Raw genomic sequence first — 14,669 nt, forward strand, 5'->3', positions numbered from 1 at the left:
AGGGGTGGTTGGATCTGCCGCTACTTGTGAATTTATCTACCAACATACATCATTCTCTTCACAGTCACTAAAAGATTGGGTAAAACTAACTTTAACAATAAATCAGATCAGAGGACTGCAAATTATAATGTCATATTCACATAGTGCCAACTGCTATCAAGAGTAAATGTTAGAACATCTAAATACAAAGTTGTGCAATGATCTCTACAAGGCCATGATCATACGGGACCAATACAATATGTAGCAGATGACTTACTGAAGAGTTATTTTTTTCAATCTTCCATCTACATGTGACCAAAGCTCCATTGTAGTTCTTCGAAACGAATTGTTATGTGGTAAGAAGTATAATAACTGTGCACAAGAAGGAAAAGGATAGTGAGTACAACCAAAGATGAGTCCCAACTTTTAAAATTGACAGTCAAGACAAGCCAACAACTTACCATGAAAGAACTGACTGTACAAGAGTTATTGGTCCTTCCTCACCATTCATCCCACTTATTCATGAAGTCATTCCACATAGCTTGAGCAATCGAGTCCCTTCGTGAGGCTGCCATCTGCTCATTTATTGAGAAAGGTGGTTGCAGATCAGGTGGGTCATCGAAACCTGGAGACTCGGTCAGCGTCCTATTTTCAATGCTATTGAACAACCAATCATTCCTCTCCTCACGTCGAATGTAATTATGTAATACACAAGCAGCTATAACAATATCCCTCTGTGTGTGAAATGCGTATTGAGGAGCCAGTTTGAGGATTGGAAACCTCTCCTTCAGAACACTACAGGATTTCTGGATGGCATTGTATAAAGAAGAATGTCGGTGATTAAACAATTCTTTTGCATTCCGAGGCAAAAGATTAGCACCTCGAAATTCATGGAGATGATACCGCACCCCTTCGTAAGGAGCAACAAATCCAATCATATTATCATAACTGAGGTCGACAATATAATATTTACCTGTATGTTTAATTGGTATGAATGGTCAGAGTTAAGTGAAATAATAAAAGAAAATTGATTAATCAATAGTTAATGGATCAACCTTCAGGAACAGGAGGGAAGTTCTGATCTGGGTCGCTGAGAACAGCTCTCAAAACACGTGAATCTGCAGCTGAGCCTTCCCAGCCTGGATATACAAATATGAATTGGAGATCAAAAGTGCAGGCCACCAATACATTTTGTGATAGAAAACCTTTTCTGTTACGAAATTTCGATTGATCCTTCGCTGGAACGTGTGCTGGGATGTGCATTCCATCTAAAACCCCAATACAGTCCTAAAAATACAAAGAAAATGTAAATAATATTGCAAGCTCTAAATAAAAAGTATTAGAGTTCCAAAGTTTACCTCGAAGTATGGGTGAAACCTATTACTTTTGAGGATCTCTGCTGGAGTTGCAGAAGATGGTGGCTGAAGAAATTCACGTGACAGAGATTTGAGTGCCTTCAAAACATTATTAAAATGTCTACTTATTGTTTCACCAGAATGCTGAAATCGTTCCTGTATCACTCTGTTACGCTCATTGTGACCGACAACATTTAAGAAAATAGCCAATTGCTCCTCTATCATGACACCTGGTGTGTCTCGCAACATGGCTCTGTGTCGAAGAGTGTTGCCCAGCTTTTGAAATACATGTTTGTCCATTCTAAACATTTCACGGAAAAAATCATCGGGACCATTGAGCACTTCAGTCATGAATCCAGAGCCTTTTGGTGATGAGGCATTAGCCGTGCGCCTTGTAATGCTATTGTAAAGGTGGTAACCAGCAGCTGCTGCAATTAATTCCATCTTGTCCAGTTCAATGTCAATGTCCTCCATACCGGTTGATGAATCTGCACAATTAGATTCCACAGCGCGGGCATTGGCAGAAACATCTGTTTCAGATCGAATATGCTGCAGAGAGAAAGACCAGGAATCCATTAATCTATTATTTACAAAAAGAAATTTTTATCCTTAATTCATGTACAAGGCTCATTTCCAAATTAATGTATGCACAAGAATATTTTTAAGGGTGTGTTTGTTTGGGGGATTGGATTAGATTTTCACTATTCATCCCATTTTTTCCCCCCAAAAACATCAAATCAGACATCTATTTTTCATTTTTTATATTATACTAAAAATAAATTTTACATTCAAAACATCACATCAACACCTATTTATATCACATCATACAACTATTCAAATTTAAAATTTTTACTATTCAAATCCCAACTTAAAATCCAAACCCCCAAACAAACACTTTAATCAACTACACATACACTCTTGACTTTGTATAACTAGTGATATTGTGAAATATGAGCTCAAATAGCAGGTTAACAATACAAGTATACAACGGGAAACAATAAGCTTTAATTAGTCAAATGAGTTTAGATAACATCAGAAGAAAGCAAAAAATCACTAGAGCATGATTGAATAAAATTAATATTGCAAGCACCAACAATTCAATGGACGGCAGAAAAATATTAAGATGGAGCCGATGATAGCATCTCACAGAATCAGCTGAAGAAAATGCTCTACCTCATTGGGTGCAGCAAGGGCTCCCTCTTGCATTTTCTGAATTATCTTGGTGGCAGTTTTTGTGAATGAGAAACAATAGCTTTTATTAGTCAAATGAGTTTGGATTACACCGCAGATAAAAGCAAAAAATCACCAGGGCATCATTGAATAAAGTTGATATTGCAAGCATCAACAATTCAACGGATGGCAGAGAAATTATAAGATGGGAAATGATAGCATCTAACAGAATCAGCTAAAAGAAAATGCTCTACCTCATTGGGTACGGCAAGGGCTTCTTCTTGCATTTTCTGAATTATCTTGGTGGCAGTTTTTGTGAATGCCTGCAGACAAATTAAGCTAAAAATAGGGTAACATAGCAACATTATGAAAGTAAAACCTGTTTTATTAGAATATCTCTTCAAAACAGTACCTCCTCAACATTATGGCCTGTGCTAGCTGATGCTTCCAAGAACATGAGTTCATGTTTTCTTGCAAAATATTCACCCTCATCTCGGCTTACAGCTCTTTGATGAGCAAGATCACTTTTGTTTCCTATGAGCATGATTGTCAAATTCGGGTTCGCATGGTGCCTGGCATCCTCCAGCCAGCTTGTAAGCTGATTAAAGGTCTCTCTCCTTGAAAATATATATCAGTGTCTCAATATACAAAATGTCATTCATATCACCAAAGAATCTTATTAGGCATTATTTAATGGATTATTCAATTTGTATGTTTATTTTTTCCAAATGATCTGTTGAAGCTAGTTGTGGGGATATTCCTGTAAATATTTTAAGCAAAACAATGTACGCAATTCTCCATTTCCTGGTCAGGATGTTGTTATGCTGATATTTCAGTAGACCAAGTACACCCCTAACACATAGGAATTGAGTTTAGGATTCACACTTAGGGGTAAAAAGAGACATCTACGAATGTAAAAGTAGAGTTACTCTATAGAGCAACATGCTATAAGCAGGCGAAAAGATTCAATACTGACCTTAAATCAGGTATAACACTGTTCCCACCAACATTGCAATATATAATTTTTGCTCACAAAATGAGCATGTACATAAGAGGTCAAGACATTGAGTATTTTAAACGTGATCCTAGTAATACTGGATAAATATGTGATGAAAATAAGACATTCTGATACCTTGAGATGTCATAGACAAGAAATGCTCCAGCTGCCCCACGGTAGTATGTAGTTGTGGACATATAGGGAACTTGACCAGCCTAAAAGGAAGAAAACAAATATTACGTACAAGTCGCACAAAATAGTCATCTAGAATATTAAGCTAAAAAAGTTTCAAAGCCTACAAAGCGTACACATGAATGAAAATGCTAGATACTTTTAGTGAAAATGAGAAAAAGATCAAACATCCAAAATATCTCACTCTCTAACTGAGACCAGAGCAAACAAGTGAAATTACTTGCATAAGTAATGCTTCCGGAAAGCACGCATGTTACTGCCAATAACCTGTCTCCAGCAAACAGGTGCCTCAGGCTTTGCTGGAAAACTTTTATTCAGGGCTAACAAATGATTGAATTGATTAATTTTCTCGTTCAATTATATCTTTTTATATTATGCATATCGGTCAAGAATACTACAAAATGATTGCACGTAGAGAAAATACATACTTGTAATCATTAGAATTAGGATATACATTTATATGTTTACACACACTACTCAAATTACTGATTAGGACAAAAAAAACTTTGAATAAAAAAAAATTGTTGAATGTTAGTATCAAAATAAATAAGAGAGAGGAAGAATGATTTCAATAAATTGATTACTGCCATCTTTAAGGAAGAATGGTTGGAAACAGTCTCCAACTAAAGCCTAGGATCTTGTTAAAAAAACCATACATTGATTGACAGGAAGAACATTAAAAGAACAGAACTCCTACATAAATAATATATAATCAAAGAAAGTTCAGTGCAGTTTGATGCAGAGTTTTGGCAATTCAATCGCAATCTCAAACCAGTTTTCAAAAAATTTGAATTCTTGATCCATCACTGTTTCAACTAACCTTCTTGTAGACATAATTGCGATCAATTTCGAATAGTTAATCACAATCATCATAAACGAATATAAAGAAACATTTTAGACAAAGAAAGGGAGTAAATTTTCATCGCTTTACAGTATCCCAAATCTGGAGATGAATCTGCCTGCCATCGATGGAAACAACCGCAGCACCAAACTCAACTCCGAAAGTAGGATCACGCATCGGCAGGAACCTCTTCTCCGTAAACTGCATGAGCAGAGAGGATTTCCCCACACCTGTAAGCAATATAGCAGAGGATTAACTGACACCAGCTAGGGTTTGGAGAAGTGAAAGGCGGAAAGAGGAGTTTCCCCACCTGAATCTCCGATGATTACGCATTTGAACAAGTCCTCGTAAGGCATTCTTCCCGCACGGCGTCGACGGCGGAGTTGCAAGCGACGGCAGACAGCAAAAGAAGACAACGGAAAGGGTTTTACGTATCAGAGTCTGTCCAGGGGTCGTATAAGAATTATAGTAAATAGTGTCCGTAATTTGTAAATATCAAAATTTAGAGGGGCAATTTGCAATATATAATTATAGTTTAAAAACCCTATCTGACCAATCTATCGCCGTGTGATCAGATCGGCAGTTTTCCGTTAAAAATGGCGTCTTCATCCCTACCGAAGCTCCTCAGAAACCGTTCTGAATCCGCATCTAAGTTTTTTGTCCATTTCTGTCGATCACGCCCTGAAAATTCCCAGTTTTTGTTCACTCATTTCCCTCAAATCGTCAATGCTGTCGATGGTTTGGGTTTAGGGGTTCAGCCTGAACGAAATTTTCGTCAATCAGATACTCACCTGAGTGAATGCATCTACCCGAGCTTTTCTTTGGGGTTTTTTCTCAGACCGACTTCTCCGATCGCGCCAATTCAATCTGATCTTCATGCGGGAGCGATTGAGGATGAATCTCGTACAATTAGGGCAGACAGTGTGAAGAAGAAGAGAAAGAAGAAAATGAACAAACACAAGTTGAACAAGCTGAGAAAGCGTCTCCGGAAAAGAACTTAGTTTCGTTTGTTATTTCTATTTTCCTTTTTTTGCTTGAAACTGGAGAATGATTTTCAACTGAAGAATGTCAATAATCGTTGTGTGATGGAAGATTGTATTGATCATTGGCATTTCTGATAGAATGGATGGTGCCCTTTATGGTATAAAGCTTATTCCATTGTTGCTTTTCAAATGTGAACTGTGAAGCCAAATCTATTGTTTTAGTTGCTGCAGTATGGACTTTGGTAGATTGTTTTTTATTGGGAACTAATGGCCCAAATCCATCTGCGCTTAGATGTGTGCTTCCTGCTTGGTTATGGTTATGAACTATGATTCAATTGGTCTTAATGGAGATAGGTCAATTGATTGGGCCCAAGAAGAGGGAAGGGTTTTGGACACATTAATTATTCAAAGTGATTGAAGAACAGCATGTTGCCAAAACAGAACACAGATTAAGTTCCCTAAGCATGCTAGCATCAAACTATGGAGTATATTAGTTTTCTGTTATGGATTTGATCTACTGTGAATGACTTATGAGCTATTTGCATTGGTAATGAACTTAGTAGTTTCACATTTACTAACAGATCCTGGTTAAGGCAGTTCGCAATATGTGTTGACGAAAATCATGTAGCTTTTCATTTGATCACAACGGCCTTTGGAAAGAAACTGTATTGCCTAATATATATGTCGATTCTATATGTATGAATATTTTACTGAGGTGTAAATCAGTTGGATGGCTTGCTACTGCGTTTGGTTCTTGTCACGGCGACATTTCCTCAAATATAACATACATAGAATTATCATTAGTTATACTCTAGAGGTAGATGTTATACATAGAATTATCGTAAGTTATACTCTAGGGGTAGAGAATCTTCGACAAAACTCTTTTCTTCTTTAGCAAGATCTGTGATGCTGCACTGCATTATTGGTTAACTGCAATGTTTAATATGAGGACCTCCACATTTCAGACCTTTATGACTGTTCTGTTATCTTTATAGTCCTCTTTTAATGCGACTTATTAAAGCTTCATAAATAAACTCAACAGTGGTTAGATCATTTGTCAGATATGTTTACTTTTGCTAAACTATGAGACACCCTTTACTGTGAGTCAAGATTCAATATGTACAGCTGTCTAACCTGTTTTTGCTAGAATAATCATGTAGGCTTTAAAGAAATCATATTTGCAATGTGTGGCAATGAGTGTTTCTGAATGCTACTTAATTTCTTGCTTTTGGGAATTTATGGCTTGCATTTATGCTGGACTGTCATGCCCCACGTAGAGATACATAATTATACATACAACTATACAAGTCTAACATCCATGGAAACAGGAAAACACTCAAACTGGAAGGAATTTTCTAGGATCTGCTGCTGCTTTTGACCGTTTGTTTATAATCCTATTGAATATCTATTTACTCTGAATTTACCACTAGCTGTTGAGCATTTATTGGACATGTTAGTAGGTAAATGAAAGAATAGAATGATCTCTTGAAGCAGCACACTGATCTCCCCATTGCTGGTAAAATCGTTGGCCCATGATCAGAAATATTCTTGTCCACTAATTCCAGGTAGCACGAGCCATCATCACATCACTTGGACACAAGAATATTGGGCATTGCACATGCTTTGTATCCCTTTTTCTCCTTTTGTTGAAGTTTCACCATCTACACCTACTTTTTGTCCATCCAATGATTGTGCAGATAAAAGGGAGAAAAACAGGAAAAAAAAAACAGAAACAGGGACTCGGCCCACTTTTAGGTAATTTGAATTTCTTCCATTGCTGCTAATTTTTTAAAAATTCTAAATGATCCTCTTCCCTTTTGCAGATTGCATAATTAAAAAAGGTGGATTCTTGATTGCTTCCCTCATTAATTATCTTCCAAGAATGGGTCAAGGAATATCTGTAGATTTGCAGACAGATAGAGAGAGATGAAAGATTGAGAAGAAAGTGAAAGGGAAGGGAGTCGGCAAACAGGGCCACGTGGGCACGCCGGCCCGGCCCGGCCCGCCACCGGTGTCATCTTCCGACCGGAACAAAAAGCGACAGAAAATGCAACAGAATTGAAAATGGGCAGTAGCAGAAATTCGGGGGGAGGCAAGGCCACTCATGTCCCTTTCAGTGGGGTGGGGGCAATAATTCAAAACACTTCCCATGCGCCATCAAGAACACTCGGAAGATAAACTCAAGAAAATCAAGATTTCATTCCATTCCCTCTCTTTCTTTCTTACCTTAGTTAGCCTAGTTTTTGGGAAATTCCCTTTTCCACCTCACTCCCTACCCCCTCCTAGACTTTAGTTTGCTTCTTTCCCACTCTTGATTTCAATCATTCATTTATTGCCCTCTCACTGTCGCCCCTTTTCCGCTTTCATAATTCCATTACCTCCTCGACACCATGGATGACGCTGAGCGTTGAATATTCTTCTTCATCACAGTTCAGATTGAGCGTCCAGGTTTGGATCTTTGACCCTTTTTGATTGCGGGGTAAGTTTTTTTTTTTTCAATTCCATGACTCCATGTATGGATAATTCGTGGTTTATAGTGTGGTTGAAGATAGGGTTTTGATAGACGCAACAGATGGGTGGGGTGACGTCATCAATGGCGGCCAAGTTCGCGTTCTTTCCACCGAGTCCTCCGTCGTATAGATTGGTGCACGATGAAGTTACAGGGCTGCTGTTACTGAGCCAATTCCCCCACCGCGAAAACGTGGAGATCACAAAGCTGCCGACGCGGCGGGGGTCGGAGATAGTGGCTATGTACGTCCGCCATCCGATGGCGACTTCAACTGTCCTTTACTCGCACGGGAACGCCACCGATTTGGGGCAGATGTACGAGCTTTTCATCGAACTCAGCATCCATTTGCGCGTCAATCTCCTCGGGTAATTTTTAGCCTTTGTTCTTCGACTTCTCAGAATTATCTTTTCCTAAAACATCGATGATGACTTTGAAATGGTAGATAGGATAAAAGAATGAACTTTTTGATTTTGCAATTTAGTAAAGTTATATGCTTTCTTGTTCTCTGTTCTCTGTTTTTATCTTGTGGTGATGATCATTGGGAGATTTGATTTTGAATTGATGGATTGATTTTGTTTGGAATTGAAACATCTTGTTAGCTTCTGTATGAAATCAATTCCATTCTACATTCAATTGTTTGGAATTTGATTTTGTATCAGTCTTTGCATATATTTCGACCATGATCGGAAGCTCGAAATGCCGGCTCACTAAGTCGAAATGGCATGAAGTTTCTTAAGTTTTTAGTTTGGTTGATAAGCCCATGATTTGCTCGGTAGTTCTTGCTTTCGTTTGATGTGAAATAGCTGATAGTTTGAATAGGCATTGACTATCAACTCTATGCAATGTTAAATTGTAGCGAATTTTCCCAATTAGATTTCTTCTGAGCGATTCGTTGGATTAATATGAATGAATATATAATGATGATGCTTGAAACTCATTCAGGTATGATTACAGTGGATATGGGCAGTCATCTGGGAAGGTTAGTGTTAATCCCGGCATTTCTTTTCATCCCCATAAAAACGTGCTCGCCTGTGGTGTAATGCGGTGTTTCTTTTTTTTTTTTGTAGCCGAGCGAGCAGAACACTTATGCAGACATCGAAGCTGCTTTTAAGTGTCTTGAGGAGAATTATGGTACAAAGCAGGAAGATGTGATTCTGTATGGGCAATCGGTCGGGAGCGGGCCGACTTTGGATCTAGCTGCTCGTCTACCACGCTTACGTGCCGTCGTTTTACATAGCCCGATACTTTCGGGTGTGAGAGTAATGTATGCTGTTAAGCGCACGTATTGGTTCGACATCTACAAGGTTGAATTCCTCTCACTTTGTCGCATTTTTACGCTCATTTTTTTTCGTGATTTAAATTTATTGTCGTTCTGCAGAACATCGAGAAAATCCCGCTCGTCAACTCTCCCGTCCTCATCATCCATGTAAGCGAGCGTGCGCCATTGACGTCTGTCTTGCGAGTAACGTCCCGGCATTAATTATCAACGGCGCGTTTTCTTTGTTTCAGGGAACTGCTGACGAGGTCGTGGATTTTTCGCACGGGAAGCAGCTGTGGGAACTTTGTAAGGAGAAATATGAGCCGTTATGGATAAAGGGCGGGAGTCACTGCGACCTCGAGCTCTACCCGGAGTACGTCCGACATCTGCGGAAATTTGTGTCGACTGTGGAGCGGTCGCCGTCGCACAGATTCAGCAGTCGGAAGAGCACCGATCATCAATTCGATCATGCTCCCGCTCGGAAGAGCACCGACATGTTCGATCATGCGGCGGCTCCGCCGAGGAAGAGCACGGACCGGCGGGAGAAGCCGAGGCGGAGCACGGACAAGCACTTGCTCCAAACGGCGGCGGCGGCGGCAGCACAGCAGCAGAGTGTGGATAAGTTAAGGGTGTCGTTTGATCAAATCGAAAGGTCGAGGAGGAGCGTCGACGGGATGGAGAAGTCGTGGAAGATCGCTGCGGGGATGGAACATCATCAGTTCGAAAGAGCTCGGAAAAGCGTGGATACGATCGACAGGGGTAAATTTTTGTAAAGCTTTTTGTTTTGGTTTGGTTTGGTTTGGTTTGTTGAGTTGATATGTTTATGGTATAATGATGGTACGGACAATGACGGACAGTATGGGAATGAAGGGTATATACATTTCATTACGTACTTTCGAGAGCTCTCTCTTTGTCTGAATTGTTGTTGTTCTGTAAAAGCCAAAGTATTATTCATGGAATTGGTTAGGGTGTCTTTCTTATACTCCTTCAGTTCCGGTAGAGAATGTAAAATTACTCATAATTCAACTTAAAATTTTTGTATACTTTCAAATTGCATGTCATTCAAGTCTAATGTACAAGGGGTCGTATACAATTTTTAAAATATTTATTTAAAAATTTTTATTTTCAATATTCTTTTATACTAAAAAGAATTAAATAATATTTTTTACTTAAAAAAATAGAAATATTTTTTGATAATAATAATAATAAATTTAAACGAGAGAAAAAATTATGTAAAAGTAAACAATAGTGTAATGTTCTTGAGAAAACTCGATTCATATTGCTTCCAGAATACCAATAAGCAGATCGGTTTTAATTTTTCCTTTAAGAGAAAATATAGAGCTAATCATTTATATAATTATATAATATATAATATATTATAATTTAATTATTAATATGGGGCCGCGCGGCTAACAGCGAGATCCCTTCCGGCAACTGAGCACGCCGGCGGTGGTAGTGATGGAGCCAACTAAAGAAGACGGCCGGGCATTCAAACTCGACGCCTTGGCGTACGCCGCTCCGGCGCCGCCGCCGCCGGACTGCCGGAAATAGGCTCCGTTGAGCATAAGATCTCCTTCGGACCTCCAATTCCAGTGCCGCCACTCGCTCTCCGGCGCGTTCTCGTGCTTCGTAACCTCCTTCCTCTGCCGCGGATTCGGCGCCAGAAATCTGTTCCCCTGGCTGTAGATCGTCGGCGATGCGCTCCCGCCGATCGCATACATTTCCCAGTGCGTGTAGTCATTGTTCACCACGTGGAAAACGCCGTGCCTGCACCTGCACATGTTCATCGATTTTCAGAGATTAACCGTCGCTCGAAGGTACTTCCATGGCGGCCGAGGTTAGTTCAGTTCAATTCAGTTTCAATTCGGTTTGATTCGATTAATCGTCGCTCGATTCGATTTGAATTTATTTGATTATTGGTCGCTCGAAGGTCCTCCCATGGCGGCCGACGGTTAGTTCAATTCAATTCGAATTGACTTGATTAATCGTAGCTCGATGGTCCTCCCATGGCGGCCGACGGTTAGTTCAATTCAATTCGAATTGACTTGATTAATCGTAGCTCGAAGGTCCTCCCATGGAGGACGACGGTTTCATTCAATTCAATTCGATTAATCGTCTCTCGAAGGTCCTCCCATGGCGGCCGACGGTTAATTCAATTCAATTCAATTCAATTCGAATTGATTCAATTAACCGAGCTCCAAGGTCCTCCCATGGCGGCCAACGGTAAATTCAATTAAATCCAATCCAATTCAATTTACCTGGGCATTCTCTGCACCAATCCTTCCCCAAAATGATTGAACGCGATGGTGACGCGCATGTTCTTATCTTCCACAAACGAATCGCTGTGGCCCAAGAGCATAACCTTGTCATGGTGGGTGAAGTAGCTATTCGAAATCGTAACTCCGGTGGATCCATGGATGACGTCGATGAGGCCGTCGCGGCAGCTGGAGAGCGAGCAGTGATCGATCCAAATATCCCTGGAAGCGAATATTCCGATGCCGTCGCCGTCGGAAACCTCCCACCAGCCGGCGTGGCGGGGGGAGTCGCGGATGTCGGCGTTTCCCGACGCCGTACAGTCGTGGATATGGACGCCGTGGATTATAATATTGGCGGCGTAGTGGATGGTGATGCACGGCCCGTCGCCGATGTGGACGGCGGCGCCGCGGCCGTCGATGGTTTTCCGGGAGTTCATGACGAGCTCCTGCTTGAGGCGGATGACCATGTCTCGCTGGAAAATGATCCAGAGGGGCTCGTCTTGGATGACAGCGTGCCGGAGAGTGCCCGGCCGGGGATTCAGGGGGTCGTCGTCGCTGGCGTCGGTGACAACGTAGTAACGGCCCCCTTTGCCGCCGACGGCGTTCTTGCCGAAGCCAATGGCGCAGTCGGCTAGGCGCTGGCGGTTGCGCTCCCAGTTGGGGTCGCACCGCCAGCAGTCGTCGATGGGGTTGCCGGTGGCGCACGACCGGTAAGCTAAGCCTCGTCGTGATGATGACGACAATGATGCATTATAAATTTGCCTGAAAAAAATTAATAAATAAATAAATGGGATTGTTATTTAACTGTATTAGTATATCTTAAATTTAAATAAATTTTAGTAAATAATATACTTTTTTATTAATGTATCATTATTTCTTTTAGAAAAGATGTAAAATTGATATTTTAATATAGTAAAATGAATATTTTAAATTGAGAAAAAAAAAATAATTCGTCACGAAAACTAATAAATATTAATGATATTTTAATTTAAAATAGGTAGGTAAAAAGTAATTCGGAGTACTTGATGCAATAAATAAAAAAATAAAATAGTGTGATAATGGTGTTATTACTTGTTATGTATGAATAAATATAAAAAATATAAAAAATAATATTTTATATTGGATTTTTAATTTTTTATAAATAAATAAAGTATATGAAGTATGCTGTTTTCATAAGTATATTGTAATTTTAAAATAATATTTCTGAAAATTTGTTATATTCAAAAATCAAAATTGAATTTGTTCAAGGTGTGTTTGTTTTGGGGATTGGATTAGATTTACACTGTTTATTCAATTTTTTTTCTCTAAAAATATCAAATCAAACACCTATTTTTCATTTTTTATATTATACTAAAAAAACAATTTTACATTCAAAACATCACATCAACCTATTTTTCATTTTTTATATTATACTAAAAAAACAATTTTACATTCAAAACATCACATCAACATCTATTTATATCACATCATACAACTATTCAAATTCAAAATTTTTACTATTCAAATTTTAGCTCAAAATCCAAACCCTCAAGCAAACACATAATTAGTTTTAATTTAACACTGAAAAATAAATCTAAATAAAATTTTATAAAAAAATTAATACATTTTCATTGAAAACATACAAATAAATAATTTTTTTTATTAGAGATTAAAAATAATAATAAAAAAATTACACAACCAAAGGCAACATAATACATCCTAAGTTACAGAAATGTTTCTAAAAATTAACTTTAGTATATAAAAAGTGTTTCTAGAGAGAAAATTGTGTGCATTTTCCTAACAAATTGTATATATATATATATATATTTATATATAATCCTTTTATTAATTTTTTATTTTCAAATTAGATTTTACATTGTTCAGTTTGTGTAGTTTTCAATAACTTTCAAAATTATGTCATTAAAAATTAAAAAATAAAAATAAAAAATCATCAAAAAGTAAAACTGAAGAAAAACCATTGCAGTGTCAGTGTGTTTCTTTGGAGATTCTTTTGAGTTTGAATGTTTAGTTTTGATTTAAATAATGATTCAATGTAATAGCTTGTTAAAGAAAAATATATATATATATATATTTATTAATATTGAACAACATAGAGATTTAATAGTATAAAACAAAAATCTCAATGACATCCCTCGCTAGACAACGAAATCCCGAATTCGATTTCGACACGGTATATTGTGTGGGGTAAAAAAATAAATTTCGGGGCAGTATTATTTTATTTAGTACTTACTGATTTACATCTTCTATGACAGTGTCGGGATCTTGAAACGACCGGGAAGAATCGACGAGGATTGGAGTTATAACGACGATGAAGAAGAAGAAGAAGAATGTTGTAGTAACTTGAGTAGGAAACATTGTTATTGTTGTGTATATTTTTTTAGGAGATTCTTGAAATTCAATAAATTTATATAGAGTCGGAAATCCGTGATAAAAGGCGTGATTTAACTAGTAAGGGGTGGGATGGGGTGGGGTGGGGTGGGGTAGGGTAGGGTAGGGTGTATCTAGTAGCCGTTAGTGTCTGAATTTACTCACCAGAGTTCACACTCATTATTCCTACTTAATTTCAAACTAATTTCGTCGTTAGTTAAGTTAGTTTCACATGTTAAAATCCACATGGGCTTTTGATTATAGTAATAATAAGACATCCGATTATAAAAACACATACTAATACAAAAATACAAGATTTTCACGGCACGTAATATTTTATTGTTCAAGTCATATGTATTCATTTGTTTTTTATACATGCATTATAGTATATTAGTATTTAATAGATAATAATACAGTAAAAATATAAAAATATTACTTTTAGATTCATTTACTTTTTAATGGTATTTTTGATAATATTGTATAAAATATAATGGAATTATTTTATTAAAGTAAAAATATATTTTTGTTACTTTCTCACAATTGACCATATTACCTTTAATATCTTTAGATGAGACTATGTTCAAATGCCTTCTCACCAAGGGAGACAATTTATGTACTAAACAAAATTATTCAGCATGGTGCAAAATAAGATTTTAAATATTAATAGACTATCAATAAATGAATAATATAAGTTGTGTTCTTTTGTGGGTTTTATGACGGTTTTTATTATTCAAAATTTTTTTTTTTTCAAAAATATCATATC

The 14,669-nt window shown here is 37.9% G+C and overlaps 3 protein-coding genes across 8 annotated transcripts; 1 reads left to right on the plus strand and 2 right to left on the minus strand.

Annotated features, from left to right (window-relative positions):
• Window positions 1–75: 75 nt before the first annotated feature.
• LOC127242440 (uncharacterized) lies at window positions 76–5,554 on the minus strand. 5 transcript variants are annotated; one of them, XM_051261980.1, is made up of 11 exons: window positions 5,088–5,554; window positions 4,845–4,975; window positions 4,625–4,764; window positions 3,637–3,716; window positions 2,917–3,121; window positions 2,759–2,827; window positions 2,508–2,552; window positions 1,338–1,883; window positions 1,035–1,266; window positions 441–952; window positions 76–351 (listed from the first exon to the last, which is right to left on the minus strand). In XM_051261980.1, the coding sequence occupies exons 2-10, from the start codon at window positions 4,888–4,890 to the stop codon at window positions 480–482; spliced, it is 1,836 nt and encodes a 611-aa protein (XP_051117937.1). In that variant the 5' UTR covers window positions 4,891–4,975; window positions 5,088–5,554; the 3' UTR covers window positions 76–351; window positions 441–479. The 5 variants fall into 5 exon arrangements, with proteins under 5 accessions (XP_051117937.1, XP_051117938.1, XP_051117935.1 ...); XM_051261981.1 differs by having other exon boundaries at window positions 2,508–2,543; window positions 4,845–5,114; XM_051261978.1 differs by having other exon boundaries at window positions 4,845–5,114.
• Window positions 5,555–7,555: 2,001 nt separating this feature from the next.
• LOC127242323 (uncharacterized) lies at window positions 7,556–10,274 on the plus strand. 2 transcript variants are annotated; one of them, XM_051261816.1, is made up of 6 exons: window positions 7,556–7,996; window positions 8,081–8,391; window positions 8,969–9,005; window positions 9,094–9,330; window positions 9,405–9,452; window positions 9,536–10,274. In XM_051261816.1, the coding sequence occupies exons 2-6, from the start codon at window positions 8,090–8,092 to the stop codon at window positions 10,055–10,057; spliced, it is 1,146 nt and encodes a 381-aa protein (XP_051117773.1). In that variant the 5' UTR covers window positions 7,556–7,996; window positions 8,081–8,089; the 3' UTR covers window positions 10,058–10,274. The 2 variants fall into 2 exon arrangements, with proteins under 2 accessions (XP_051117773.1, XP_051117772.1); XM_051261815.1 differs by having other exon boundaries at window positions 7,563–7,965; window positions 8,055–8,391.
• A 284-nt stretch (window positions 10,275–10,558) lies between these two features.
• On the minus strand, window positions 10,559–13,899 carry LOC127241912 (pectate lyase-like). Its single transcript, XM_051261180.1, has 3 exons — window positions 13,770–13,899; window positions 11,543–12,301; window positions 10,559–11,057 (listed from the first exon to the last, which is right to left on the minus strand). The coding sequence occupies exons 1-3, from the start codon at window positions 13,892–13,894 to the stop codon at window positions 10,694–10,696; spliced, it is 1,248 nt and encodes a 415-aa protein (XP_051117137.1). The 5' UTR covers window positions 13,895–13,899; the 3' UTR covers window positions 10,559–10,693.
• Window positions 13,900–14,669: the final 770 nt, after the last annotated feature.

This window comes from Andrographis paniculata, unplaced genomic scaffold (genome assembly GCF_009805555.1).
Source record: "Andrographis paniculata isolate CXL003 unplaced genomic scaffold, ASM980555v1 Contig86END, whole genome shotgun sequence".
Classification (NCBI taxonomy): Eukaryota; Viridiplantae; Streptophyta; class Magnoliopsida; order Lamiales; family Acanthaceae; genus Andrographis; species Andrographis paniculata.